Below are 15075 nucleotides of genomic sequence, written 5' to 3' on the forward strand. Positions count from 1 at the left end.
TCTTACTCATGCAAAGAATTCAATATATCTAGATCAGTGGTTCTCAACCTTGGATGCACTTTAGAGTTACCAAGAGAGCTTTTAAAAAATACTTATGCCCAGGTCCTATCACAAAACAATTAAATTAGAATTTCCAGGGGATGGGGGTCCAGAGAGTGGTGGTTTTAAAAGCTCCCCAGGTGGCTCTAATGGGCAATGAGGGTTGAGAATCATTGATAATCACATGATGAGAGATACAAACCACAGCAGACTGAAAAATGTATTGTCACATCTTTTGAATAATTAATTACTGAGAACTATTGCTCTTTGTGTGCATTCTAGTAATAAGTCTGCCAGAGTCTCCCCCTTTTTACCTGTGACATAGACCCTCCCTTATGTTTGGCATGTTTAGCATTGAAATCTCCCCTTTCTCTCCTATTATCCACTATGCTTCTAGGTTTGGGATGGATATGGACTTCAGTGAGTTATGATTACTTGCTGTTATCCCTTTACTACTTTGGGGGTGCTGTGAAAATATCTGTGAAAATAATACTGTACTAACAAAACTAAAAAGGCATGTATACACTTCAACAACAATAATTTGGTAATTACAGAAACAAAAATTCACCTTGAAATAACTTAGGATTACAAATGTACCTACTAGTGGCTCTACACTGTTTCCAGTTTAATGATACCGTTGATTAGGAAAAGAAAGAGATTCAGCCCAAAGACTTCATTGACTTTAAATATCTAAAGCTCAAACAATACACATTAACTCTTACAAGAACTGTCTGACTGTACCAGGGTTTCTCAACCTTTTATCCTGTCAACAATTTGCATTAAATCTTTATTATGAGGATTGCCCTGGTTCTGCAGGATGTTTAACACAATTCCTGGCCTTTCGCCCACCTTTGCTGCTCTCATCTATCTGACAACCAAATACTATCTTCAGACATCCTTTGTACTCTGTGAGGCACTAAACTCCTTCTTAGAATCACTGCTTTCCACTAGTCTAACCCATTAAGAACGGATAGGAAGGAAGCATAAAATATTCCAAAAAAGATATGCTGTGTGCCCAAATAATGAGGGAATCTACCTAATTGGCTTCTGTTTATTGATAGAGGTTGAGATTGGCCTTTGGCACAACACCAAACTTTCCAAGTGGACACAGAGCCAGGGTTAGCACTTTTAATGCTCAGATGAACATAATTAGTAAGAAAGAGCTGCTAACAGGGCTAGCAAAAACCTAAAGCAAGACATTTTTTCTAATGATACACTGTGAATTTAGTAAGATGCAAAGAATTATGTTTCAAATATGACACTGACAAGAAAGAACTCAACTATGGGACATTTTATCTTCATGCCTTGATCCTTGATCCAAAAGTGGCAAAAAATACAACAACAACAAAGGCCAAACAACACAAACAAGGGATGGTAGTTTTTTCCCCAACTCTTCCTGGTAACAACAATGCAGTCAGTCACTTGCACATGGCAAGAAAAAGAAAAACCAGGAAGACAAAGGGCCTGATGACTGCTAGCCAGGAAACAAACAGGAACTTCAAAAAGAAGCTGTCTCAAAGAAGAGAACATGTCCTTTTAAACATTGGGTGTTCCTTAGGCTATTGTCTTTGCTTTGTAAACAGCAAAATGCAATTATTACTGAGGAGAAAATAAATTTCCATGCAAAATCATGGTGTTTTTTTTTCTCATCTACAAAATGAAGACTTTGGCCGAGAATCCAGAGCTAAAAATACTAAAATACAATTCGACCTTCTCACCGAGGCATACATGACTAATCAATTTACATGAGATCCCAAATCTTACCATCACTTTACTCTAGATAGCCACCACCAAGAAATTGGAATACTTAAAGATATAAAAAAATACATGATAAAGGAAAAGAATAGACAAAGTCACAAACAGACAACTGAACTAGGGAAAGTAAGATTCACTTAGTTCTTCAACAAATATTTGACATCTTCAGGTATGACTACAGTCTGCCAATGATATGTAAATGTGAGTACTGCAAAGAATTTTCAGGAAGGCTCATAAAAGCTCACTCAGTGAGAGAAAACCTTGTCCTACAACCCTTGCAGCTATATTGTACTTGATGGTGGAGGTTATACAATGCATATGAAGACAGAAACATGTAAAGAGCCTGTGTCCTTTTTCACAAGCTACAAACCAACTTAGAACTTCCTGCTTCTATACCTAAATTAACTTTCAGTCACATGTCACCTTCTATTATTCATTTCATTTAGAACAGCCAAATCTAAACCAAAATTTAGCATATCAATTATCCTTGACATGTTGCCTCTCTAATGCATATGAAATAAAAATGAGAAAGGAACGAAAATTGGATTGAACATTTAAGTGTTTTGCAAATATCTGTCAAGGGAAGGCACTATATGCATTCTTATTTAATAAAACATGAAAAAATATTTCTCCATTTAGTAAATGAAGAAACTGAGGCTCAGGGAGTAGAAATGATAAACTCAAGATCACAGAGCACAAATCAAGTTTTCTGTAGCTACAATCCACGGCCCACTCATATTACCATAATGGCTGGAAAACAATGAGATGTTTATTCAGTATAACGCACTGGATGAGATTATTCTGAGCACAGCAAAGGAAGAGATGACAGTGTGCGATCTGAAGAAGATGAAAATTAAGAGATTTTTAGAAGTAGGAAAACAATGGACCACATGAACAAAGATAGGACACTAGTAAATCTGACTGACAAATGACATATAAAAAGTTTATTTATATGCTCAGAGTAGTGATGACTGTAGCTTGCAATATTCTTATCTTGTTCCTTCCTTTTACCCTTATCTCTTTCCAATTAACTTTGTCTCCTTAAGATGAGCCAAACACCCTGCCTTATTAGCACAGGTGTCATTAAGGAATAGCTATCAAAAAGTAAATTCTGTGGTCAGTAAGGGAATCTGCTGCAAAAGCTGAATGTATTCTACCTGAAAGAATAGAGATCATCTGAATAGGTGGTTGAAAAATAAAAGATAGAAAGTGACAGTAACTGCATCTGACAGTTCAAATCAGGCACAATCTCAATGGGCTTCTGCATTTTTCACATATAATCTTCAAGTTAAGAGTACCCCATTTCTCAGAAAAGTACATTCGCTTGGAGAGCTACCCTAAAAGAAGCAAGATTTTAAAAAAAGATCTCTTTTTGTTAGGCATTCCTCTCAGGACTATTCAGACTATTATGGTACAATATAGTAGTAATGAGATCAAAGTAAAGATCATGCTTAAGGTGATAGTCTTTGAAAGCCTTTCCCAACCATCTCCTCTAATTTAGTATTTAAGAGAGCTTCATTAATATTAAGAAATCAGGTACATTTTATACCTAAGCATTTGTAAATACAAGATTAAAAACCAAGCCATTATACCTCAGGGTTGAGGAACCTAGATGCTAAGAAAAAAAAAAAACAAAAACAAAACAAAAAAAACTCACAAATTACAACTGATGCCTGGATAAGTCACCTGATCAATTATTTTATGCTTATCAATGGGCTTCAGCCCTTAGAAATGGACTGAGTAAAGTGTGGCTGAAATTAGGAAAGCAACTCCATTTGTAATAGCCCCACAAAAAATAAAATACCTAGGAATTAACTTAACTAAAGAAGTGAAGGACCTCTATGATGAAAACTTTAAAATCTTGAAAAAGGAAATCAACACAGAACTTAAAAAATGGCAAAACCTCCCATGCTCCTGGATTGGAAAGATTAACATTGTGAAAATGGCAATACTTCCCAAGGCTATCTACAAATTTAACGCAATACCTATCAAAATTCCATCCTCATTCTTCAAGGAAATAGAAGAGGCAATCCAAAAATTCATATGGAACAATAAAAGACCCCGAATAGCAAAAACGCTCCTCAACGGAAAGAACACTGCTGGAGGAATATCAATACCAAATTTCAAACTCTACTATAAAGCCATAGTAATCAAAACAGCTTGGTATTGGCATAAGAACAGACCTCAGGACCAATGGAATAGAATTGAAAACCCAGAAATGAACCTACAGACCTATAGCCATCTAATCTTCGATAAGGGAGCTAAAACAATAGAATGGAAGACAGACAGCCTCTTCAGTAAATGGTGCTGGCAAAACTGGTTAACTACATGTAGAAAACTAAAGCTAGATCCTTATATATCACCCTGCACCAGAATCAACTCCAAATGGATCAAAGACCTTGAACTCAAAGCAGACACTCTGAAAACATTACAGGATGGAATAGGAGAAACCCTGGGTCTCCTCGGCTCAGGCCGAAATTTTCTGAATAGAGACCCGGAAACACAACAAATCAAAGAAAGGTTGGACAAATGGGATTGTATAAGGTTGCAGAGCTTCTGCAGGGCAAATGACATAGCTAGCAAGATCAATAGAAAGCCCACGGATTAGGAGAAGATCTTTACTAGCCATACAACGGACAAGGGTCTCATATCTAAAATATACTTGGAACTCAAAAAAATTAAACCCCCCAACAACAAATCCTCTAAGAAACAACTGCCCAATAAGTAAGTGGGCGAAAGACCTAAAGAGAAGCTTCTCTGAAGAAGAAAGAAGGATGGCCAATAGACACATGAAGAAATGTTCAACATCCCTAGCCATAAAAGAAATGCAAATCAAAACAACATTGAGATATCACCTCACTCCAGTTAGAACAGCAAAAATCAAGAACTCTAACAACAACAGATGCTGGAGGGGATGTGGACAGAAAGGAACCTTACTTCATTGTTGGTGGGAATGTAAACTTGTTCAACCACTTTGGAAAGCAGTATGGAGGTTCCTCAAAAGACTCCACATAGAGCTCCCCTATGACCCAGCAATCCCACTTTTGGGCATTTACCCAAATGACCACAAACAAGGCCACACTAAAGCTACCAGCACAACTATGTTTATTGCAGCATTATTTACCATAGCTAAGATATGGAACCAACCCAGATGCCCCTCAGTAGATGAATGGATCAAGAAGATGTGGTATATATACACAATGGAATTCTATGCCTCCATCAGAAAGAATGACATTGCCCCATTTGTTAGGAAATGGAAAGGCTTGGAAAAAATTATATTAAGTGAAGTAAGCCAGGCCCAAAGAAACATAGGTCCCATGGTTTCCCTTATTTGCAATATCTAGTATAGGTATGAGTCAAGCGGAAAAAGTCAGAGAATGTGATGTTAGGAAAACGAACCCTCAAATATGTATTTTAATGTTTTTGTTTCATTAATGCATGTGTTTCTAACGCATTTATAATATTATTTCTTTGTTGCTTTGTATGTCCCTCCCCCACAGTGTAACCCCCGCTTTCACTATATTTGATGTCAGTATAACATGTGGAGGAGACGGGGACAAACAAGTCGTTTAAGGATTCAGGTGGACCTGTTGCAACAATGAGAAGTACAAAATGTCATGTCAAAACCAGCTTTACAATGTCGGTGGGGGGGAAAGAGGGGGGGTATGATTGGGTGGGGGGGAGGGGAGAGGCTGGGAAGGGAGGTGAAGGGTAAACAAAGGAGGAGGCTGCAATGCTTGGTAAGAAATGTATGCATTTTCCTGCCCATGTAATTGTAACCCCTCTGTACAGTATGTTTTCAAATAAAATAAAATAAAATAAAATAAAAATAAAAAAAAAAAAAAGAAATGGACTGAGTTTGGGAGACGAGCAAGCATAGCCATGAAGGCTAAAGAGAAGAAAGATCCTTCTGGTAGTCTGTGTATATAACAATAACAGGGGAAGGGAGGAGGGCTAATATATTGGTGAACAATGGCTGGCACCATTACTTAAAGCACTGTCTGGAAACACAACAGGTAAGCAGGTGTAACTTTCTTGTGAGTATCTCACTAGACAAGGTAGAAAGTGCAAAGATTTTCAAAAGAACTTAAAACTGATTTTACTTCTTAATGCTTGTGAGTAAAGGGCTCTGTGGAGAATAGCATCATTGTGAGATGAAGAAAATGTCCCAGTATGGTACTCAGGGCATGGTCACCTCAGCTTTCAAGTCTCTTTACTCTTTTCAAATTAAACTTGGAGCATTCTGTTCTGACACTATCAAGCAAAAACGAAGAGTGCCATGGAAACCACAAAATTAGCAAACGAGGCTGTGAGCCAATGTTTTCTGTGCCTACCAGTCGGTATAGCTCAGTAATGCTGATGTCCTCTGGATCCACCATTGCATACTCTTTCCTCGGCACCAGGTCCAGTCCCAGTTGTCTAGAAAATAAATTACAGAGGAAGAAAAGTCACCTGTATGAAATATATTGTCATAATAGTCCTTAGTACATTGACCTGAAACTAGAGATATCAACCTCCATGCTTCTTTCACTCATAGTTTTACATGGTATGCTTGTTTCCTGCAATTGAGGTAAGTTATAAAGCAGGATACTGAGCTTAAGAGAGAAATAGAAGATGACAAATCTAAGAAAATCAAAAGGTGATGTAGTCATGTCCATAATCAGCAGATTCTCCCACCACTGGAAGCCCTGGCACTATGTGATGAAGAGCCTTCAATACCCCCACAGATTATTGCCAGAAAAATTCTTCTTTCCTGTGTAAGTAATGAGGAAACAAGAGCTAGAATCAATCTGGTTCTGGAAACTGAGGTGAAGAAGAGGCATGTTTAGCCTTTAGGAATTGGCCTAATACTAACATAGTTAGCTACACACAGAGTTACTACATTTCTAATGTGAATCCCTACAGACTAGTGTGCAGTGTCCATTCAAGGCAAGTTCTGAGATATAATAAAAGGAAAAAGCCAATGAAGGCAAGGAACAGAAATAGCAAGCACAGTTCTAGATCTAGAATGGCAAAATGGTTTACTTTCTTGTGTCATGTGTCATTGTCACTAACACATGGCTTTCCATGACAAAGTTACATTCAATCTTAGAGGTACCAAGGATGGTAACTGAGTTGCTATGTCTTAGCAGGGACAGAGGAAAGTGCATACAATGTGAGAGCCCAAAAAATCCAAGTTGTGAGACCCTGAAAGGATTGGGAGTTTGGAATGCCTTCTCCCAATGTACTCTCAGAACACAGAGAGTTTCCTGGATAGTCAGTCATGACTTAACAAAAATTCTGATTTCTACCTTGGGTGTGGGCTAACTCCACCCTAAACTGTGTGGGTGCCTGTGGGTGCCTCAGGTTTTTGCAAATTGTAAGCTGTTTACTATTTACCTCTCTTTCCCAGAATAAGGAGGGCATCCACCACTTGAACATAAAATACCGTCACAAGTTGAAGTTTATACTTACTTTCTGTACATGCTTCCCTATACAAGATCAATAAAAACCTCGATGGCTGGAACCTTGGGATCTGAAGCCAGAGGAAGGCTACTGGTCTGGTCCCCTGGTACCTCAAACCTCAGGAATCTCCTTTACTGTCTTGCTCCAGGTAGTGGCAGGCTGAGGGGCAGGTGGTGAGTTGCAACATTATAACCCTGTTCTGACCAGTTCCTCTCTCCTGACTTTGGTAACATAAACCCTCTCCAGGGCATCTACTATGCAACACTGATACAAATGTCATACTGTTCACTTCCATAATGATCAGACACCAAATCTATGGCTTCGGCCTACCTTCATAATACCCTGTAGATCAAGGCCAACATACCATCTGCTTGCCAGAATTCCCTCAATTACCACATTCCAGGTTTCATGAGTACTTATCTGAGAATTTATTCTGCATCACTTTCACACCATCATCCTCTCTAATACAGAAGCCTTTGGCTTTTAACTTCCAATTATAGAACTATAGGCTTCTTACTTTTGTATTAAGAAGAAAATAAAAGAATCCTGAAACTCTACGCCCTCTTCAAAAATCTCAAAGTTTAACAAATAAAATTTATTACTTCAGTACCTACTTCAACCCAAGTACTGCTCAGCTACACGGAAAGATGTTTGTTCTTAAATTAGAAGATTGTCACTTGAGAGTAGGTGCTGTCTTTCTGCTACTAAAATACTTTCTCAATTTTTCTAAATTATATTATTCATTGAGAAACTCAAAGAAATCACATACCCATTCTTGTGGATAAACTTTCAGTAAGAACAGCTATTTAGTTTAAAAATATCCATGTCTTCTTTGCTATATTTCACTAGGGATTCTGTTAAAATATGTTCCTGGTTTCCTGTTCTCAGTCTCCTTTCAAGACAGAATCACTGCATTACAGTCTACAATATCGTTTGACACTGGGACTACATTGTTGCTGAAAGATTATCCAACAAAGGAAAGAGAAGGTATAATCATATGGGAATCATAGTGCCTGCCTTTTCCAAAGCTGTTTCTATGAGAAACTCTTCTACTTATTTTTTTTCTTTGGGTGATACAGGGGCAGATGAGACACTCATCTGAGCCTCTTTTCTTCTTGATGGCACCTGACCTACAACAAGTTATCCACAGACTAGCCACGACCAGCCAGCAGTTTATAAGCACCTGGCAATTACAATGTTCAGCTCACAAAGGACTAATAGGTATTAACTGCTAATTGGATCCATTCTTTGTGAATTTGAGCTTCGGAAAAAAAAAAAAAAACATGTGAAGGGCAGGTGAGCAAGATCATTGCAGCATGGGTAAAGATAAATACCAGAGATTCTAGAAAAGGTATGAACTCCAGAACCATCCTGCTAGATCCTGAGATCTAGCACTGTGCAGTTTTTTTTTCATAGGCCTGCAGTTTTTCAGGTTTTCCATGGATACTGGAGTCCCAGTTGAGTAAGAAAATCTGTTTCTATTTGATTTTTGTTAATGCCTTATAGTATAAGCTTAGGATAAACCAGACGTGGTTTGTGGTTTCTTAGTAGACAGAATATAACTGGAGCAGTGCAGTACAAAAAAATATGAAGAAATAAGACAAGGCAAGGAGAGAAAAAAATGGAAAACCACCACACAGGATATGTGAAGACAGGAGCTGGAAGGAAAAAGTGAGCACTAAATGACTAAACTATTCTGAAATCAGAAAGAAAGGTCGGACTGATTCTGCCTCCCTCCCATATGATCTCAGCAGAAATTCAAGCAAAATTGTAAGACTATATGGGCAAAAGAAATAGGCACCACTGCTTTAATTCTACTTACGGATCTCAAGTGAGAAGGCTTCTTTTGCTGACTTCATTAACAACAAGATAGGTTATCTCCTCCTTCTCCATGCTTCCCACATCCTGAGGAACTCTCTTTAACAGTCTGATATACAACTTGAGACTGATCACACCTAATTCCTATTCATCCAAAGATTTATGTTCTGACAAATAATTTTGCAGTGTAATGTGATTTAATCTAATAGCCAAACAAATTATCTTTGTTGGCTTTTCACTTAGCACAAATCAATAAGGAAATAAATTTATTCTTAAAGAAATAGGTATGTAATCTCTATTCTGTAAATTATTTTAAAATAATTGTTCAATGAAGTTCAAGGAAAACAAAAAAGGTTCAGAAAAATTCATAAATTTGGTGTTGATTTCAAACTATACCGTTGATTTTCTCATATCAATGTTTTGCCAACTTACCATAAATTAGCCATAGAACTGATCAAAGTACAAGTGAGATGTCATATAAGTAAAAAATGGAGTCATGCAACATCTAAAGTCATGCAACAGCTAGGCAGCCCAGGGTCATGCTCCAGTATCCCAAAGAGTTAACCTCTCCCATGGTGACTACATAACACATAACAAGAAAAGTCTAACCCAATGGTTGCAAGTCTAATCTGCCAGGAGACACTATGTGTTTTCAATTACATTATCTTGGAGCAGGCCTTGAAATTCAGTTCACTCTTTTTGACAGCATTCCTGAAACCTTCATTGTCCCATTCTGAACTCTGCAAAAGAGGTCTTCTCATCTGAGAACCTCAGCACAACTAAACTAACTATAAACATTTCTGTTACTCATAGAGTTCCATGATGTCCTTTGAATTTATGCAAATATTAAAATGGAAGGGAAAAATAAGTTCATGCTTTATTTACTACTACTGTTATGAATATAACATTGAAATGGAGAATAAGCAAAAAAGACAATGCATTTTCAGTTCAATGAAGTTCTCAAGATTTTTTTTTTTTGGTCTTTAGAAAAAATAGCAGTCTTAATGCAATGCTTTAGCTTACACTCCACATCTGCACTTGCTTTATTGCTCACATAAAGAATCATCTAGAAATAAGTAAACCTATTCATTGTCTAGAAAAAGATAAAAAAAATTAGGGAGTTCAAGAAGATATCAAAGTACTTTAGGGGAGAGGGAAATTTAAAGTATGTCAGTAGATCCATGTTTTCATATCTACAGTATTTAACACTTTAGCAAGTCTCAAACCTGCCTTCTGATAAAGTGAATTGGTATAGCTACAGGAATCAGAATTCGACCTTTAAATATTGGAGATTTTTTTTCATACTCAGTCAGATGCCAGTTGATCTATGGTTCACTTCTTGCTATTTTCTCCTTTTCTGACTGATTCCCTTACACTTCCCCCCCCCCCCCCTTGCTCTAAGACACTTTGAAAGTCAAATAGTAAATATGGATTTGGGGGATACTAAAGAATGTTTCCCAGCCTTAAACTTGGGTTTTATGTAGCCCTAAGATTGTACACAAAGATTGTATGCAAAGTTGGCTCATTTTCATTTCTTACTCCTACATTAATATTCAATTAGTATTTTAGCTTTGGTCTTAGTTTTCAGTGATTAGATTTACTACTTAAGTGCTTGGCTGTTATTTTTAATAACGTTTATTTAAAAGCAAATCTCCCTGAAGAACAACGTTTATTGAGTTCCCAAAGTAGCTCCTCTAAGTGTCTGGGATGGTTCTCTTCTACATAGCTTGCAGAGGACCCATCACAGTAATGATTAAAAGGTCCCAGTGCTGCCTGTGTCATAAAGACTTTGTAGCACTTTCTCCCTCTGCATTATACTGGTGACCTTCACCATGACATGGAGGAGGTAGATATTAAAAGCATATACATAAGCTTATGCCAGACATTAGGCTTAAGTCAGGCCCATTTCAGACACATCCATATGGAGGTAATCCCAATGAACATTCCATTCTCTGTGAGTACCATACCACACAGACACTAGACAGCAGTGTCTCAGTGCCCACACCAGACTTAGATGGTATATATCTTGACTCCCAACAGTGACAGTTCACACAAAGCTCCTGAAAAGGGAAGAATGGAAAACCCTGTGTGATTGGTATACTACATGCTGGCTAAAATCTGTGTCAGTATTGTTGTGTTCCCCCACTAGAGAGCACCATGTAAAAGTCTGTACTCACTCATTCCCCCAGTCAAGGCGGGCAGTAATATGGCGCTTCACATCCTTCATCCGGTCGTGGGTAAGATGGCCAACAAGTACCTGCCGCCGCAGATCCAGGATTTCATTCATGATATGCCACAGCCGGTGGAAGAGATCGCCTTCGTTTCTCTAAGAAATGAACACATGAACATCTGGTAGTCAGTCCTCATGCTGACTTGTGGAACCAAAGAATAAAGTAAAGGGGGAAAATCCTGGAGACCCTGGATGCATTTGCTGCTTGGTAACAGCTTTTCGGTGTCTTCCCTCTTTTCCTCCTCCAGGTTCACAATGTACCTCTCTGGTCTAAAATTCCAGCACAGACGCTCGGTTCCTGCTTCTTACTTCACCTCCATATCTAGGATTAATCCAATCTCTGTGGTTGATATACATTACCTTGATTTCCACTTCAAGCTCCTTTCTTTGGCTCTATCCAATTTCTCCTATCCCTCAAAGCTCGGACTAACTTCCACTCTGTCTGAGATCTTACCTGGTCATTTTCACACACTTTCTGTTTTTACTTTTCTGGATCACAGCAACATGCAGCTAAAGGCAAGGACATGGAAAATGTCTAAGTATTTCTTATATGATGGCCTTGCTGTTCATTTAGCTCTCCCCTCAGAAGATGGGCACAGAGGCTCTCAGACTGATTAAATGATAGAAGGGCAAGTCATTTAAATTGCGAGTATCTACTCAATATTGATACCTTTGGGAAAAAATGGTGCTTTCTTATTTTTTAAACAACTACACAGATTCAAGATGATCTCTTCTAAAATTCATTACGCTCATTGGCTTAGTGCAAATAAGGCATAAATGTGCCACTTACTTATTTCACGAATTTTGAATGTGACTTTTGTCTTCTGTGCACCTTGCAAGGTTGCTTTATGGATCAGTGATAACAAACCTGAAGATAGCAACAACTTTCAGCCCAAAGACCTTGACTTAAATTCCAATTTTTTCATTTATGGCTAAATTACTTGTCACTCTGTTAAACTCCTTCTGCTTTTCTCCTCTGAAAAATGGGTATCACAGCACTATGAGGACGAAGGAGCCATTATATTTAAAATCCCAGAATATCACACCTTAGCTGTATAGTACTGTTGTAATTTAGGTTGGTGTCTAATGAACTCCATCATAAATACTGTGTATTCTTTGACTTTTTTTAGTACTTTTTATTTTTTTGGCCTAGACCAGGAGTTGAATTTGGAACCTGATACTTTGCTCACTGGGTAGCAACCAACTGAGCCCAACCTCCAACACCCAAATACTATTGTTTTTGTTTTACTGAAACTAAAGTGTGTCTCATACGCTGAAGGCACTAGGGTAAATCTTATATAAGTACCTAGCCCTTTTTTCACTAGATGTTATGCCTTTATTTTATATAAAAATTAATATTAGACTATGACACAAAAAGACTACGGCATTCTACCATACAGCTACACTAGGGCTATAAGCTAAAGAGAAACAAACAAATTCCTTTTATGTGTGATGAGAAAAGACAGTGAATTGTTTCATATGTATTTATTTATTTTTGTTGGTCATTGATCTTGAACTCTGGGCCTAGGTGCTGGCCCTGAGCTCTTAGGCTCATGGCAAGCATTCTACCACTTGAGCCACACACCACTTCCAGTTTTCTGGTGGTTTATTGGAGATGAGTCTCACAGACATTCCTGCCCCGGCTGGCTTTGAACCGTGATCCTCAGATCTCAGCCTCCAGAGTAGCTAGGATTACAGGTGTGAGCCACTGGCAGCTGGCTCATAATTTTTATTTTTTAAAAATGAGTGTTTTATGCCTTGCCAATCCCCATTGCCTTGAGAATTTTTCATATCATTGTGCAGGTCAGACAAATTTGGTAGAGGTACATGAAGCGTTCTTGAAAATGCTGTCCTTCATGCTCTGAGACATAAATAATCTTGTTCTCCTCTTGATTCCTAAAGCACTTTATTGAGCCTGTCTATTATTTCTTGCTATTTACTCATGTTCTACACTCCCATATAAGCAGTTACAAGGCAATGTAACACAATACTCCTCTAATTAACTGCTCAGTGCCTGTGACCTCCACATGGCTGTAAGCAGCCAAGCACAGTGGCTGTGACTGTCTTTTCTAGCCCCGTCCAACATGGAAGTGAATGGAGGAATACCTTGCTTTACAGGTACTGTTTCTTGTGGAACTCAAGAGATACTTTCTGTTAGGAATTTTTTTTAAAGCAACAAAGACTAAGAAACATTTGAGGTTACTAACACTGATTACTAATTATATAGAAATTATAAAAAGACATCAGATCTCATGTGGCAAAGGAGAGGTGACACCATTTTGAACTGACTACTTCAGTGAGAAGGACACATGCCTGCCTGAGAGGAAGTATTCTGCAGTTGTTTAGTGGAACAGTTTTGATTGCGTTATGAGTCATGCTTAGTGGTAAAAGACTATAGAGATGGAAAGGAAGGAAGCAAGATCTTTTAGAAAAATGCAAACTAGTTGGTCAGCTTCCTCTTTTAAGGGAGACAAAATTCAGAAGTAGAAGGACTATTGGTACACTACAGTTTGGCCATCAAACTTACTCTGCTATTTTTAAGATTGCAGGTAATCTGATTGGACTTCTAGTCACAAAACAATAGTTTGTGAAAATTAGATTTGAGAAACTGGATAGTTATGGAGGATATTCAGAAAGCTTTTGATTTAGTGCTAAATTTAAAAACATCATAATTTTAAACATTTGGAATAAAACAACATCTAGAGGGCTGGGAAGGTGGCTCAGTGGTAGAATGCTTGCCTTGCGTGCATGAAGCCCTGGTTCAATTCCTCAGTACCACATAAGCAGAAAAAGCCAGAAGTGGTGCTGTGGCTCAAGTGGTAGAGCACTAGCCTTGAGCTGAAGAGTTAAGGTACAGCGTCCAGGCCCAGAGTTCAGGCCCCATGACTGGCAAAACAAAAACAAAAAACAAAACAACAAAAAAAAACCCAAAAACATCTAGAAGTGCCTGTCATATATCAGAAATGTAGCAAAAAGTTAATTGTAAATTTCCTGTTTTAGGGCATGAGTAAGTTTTGTTTTGCCTTAAAATGAAAACAACACAGGTTTTTCAACAGCAGCAAACATAGATTTAGAGGCAAGCTTCACCACTCAGAGTGGAACTCTGGATAAATCATCTCTGATAAGACTTGAGAATAAGGCTGGGAAGGTGGCTCAGTGGTAGAGTGCTTGCCTTGCATGCATGAGGCCCTGGGTTCGATTCCCCAGCACCACATAAGCAAAAAAAAGCCAGAAGTGGTGCTGTGGCTCAAGTGGTAGAGCGCTGGCCTTGAGCTGAAGAGCTGAGGGACAGCGCCCAGGCCCAGAGTTCAGACCCAGAAAAAAAAAAAAAAAGAAAAAAAAGAAAAAAAGACTTGAGAATAAAAATTTCCTGGCAGAGTCCCAGGGAAGAGAGATATAAAACAGCTCAGGGCCTGAACCAAAGTACATGGTAAAAGATTATTACTATATCCCTCCTCTGCTTTTTGTGGCTATATTTCTGATAGTTTAAGAGATATTTTAAAGAGAATTACTTAGGCCCTTGCCAATGTTATTTCAAAGAGTAACTAGTATTTCTCCAGCATCTACCATGTACTTTTTTGCTAAATGTCTGACATATATTACTTCATATACTGTCTACAATTTATAAAGAATTATTACCCTTATCAGACATCTTTCATTGTAGAAGCAAGGTACTTTCAAACTGTTAGAAGAGAACATGGACAATACTTTAAATACACTCTAGTGTGGTGAACCTGAACAAAACGTTTGGCACAAAATACTTTTGTACTGAAGGAAAAGAGAAAACA

General features: G+C 38.1%; 1 protein-coding gene across 3 annotated transcripts in view; it reads right to left on the bottom strand.

The window, feature by feature from the left end:
* The window catches only part of Dock4 (dedicator of cytokinesis 4), a 429879-nt gene that overhangs the window by 216879 nt on the left and 197925 nt on the right, over positions 1-15075 (bottom strand). For all 3 annotated transcript variants that reach the window (XM_042684635.1, XM_042684637.1, XM_042684636.1), the window contains exons 6-7: positions 11235-11383; positions 6129-6213 (exon numbers count right to left, since the gene is read on the bottom strand). In XM_042684635.1, the coding sequence (XP_042540569.1) occupies positions 6129-6213; positions 11235-11383 (234 nt within the window). The remainder of the gene's footprint in view (positions 1-6128; positions 6214-11234; positions 11384-15075) is intronic.

The sequence above is a fragment of the Dipodomys spectabilis genome, unplaced genomic scaffold (genome assembly GCF_019054845.1).
Source record: "Dipodomys spectabilis isolate Male_0828 unplaced genomic scaffold, ASM1905484v1 ptg000089l, whole genome shotgun sequence".
NCBI classification, from domain to species: domain Eukaryota; kingdom Metazoa; phylum Chordata; class Mammalia; order Rodentia; family Heteromyidae; genus Dipodomys; species Dipodomys spectabilis.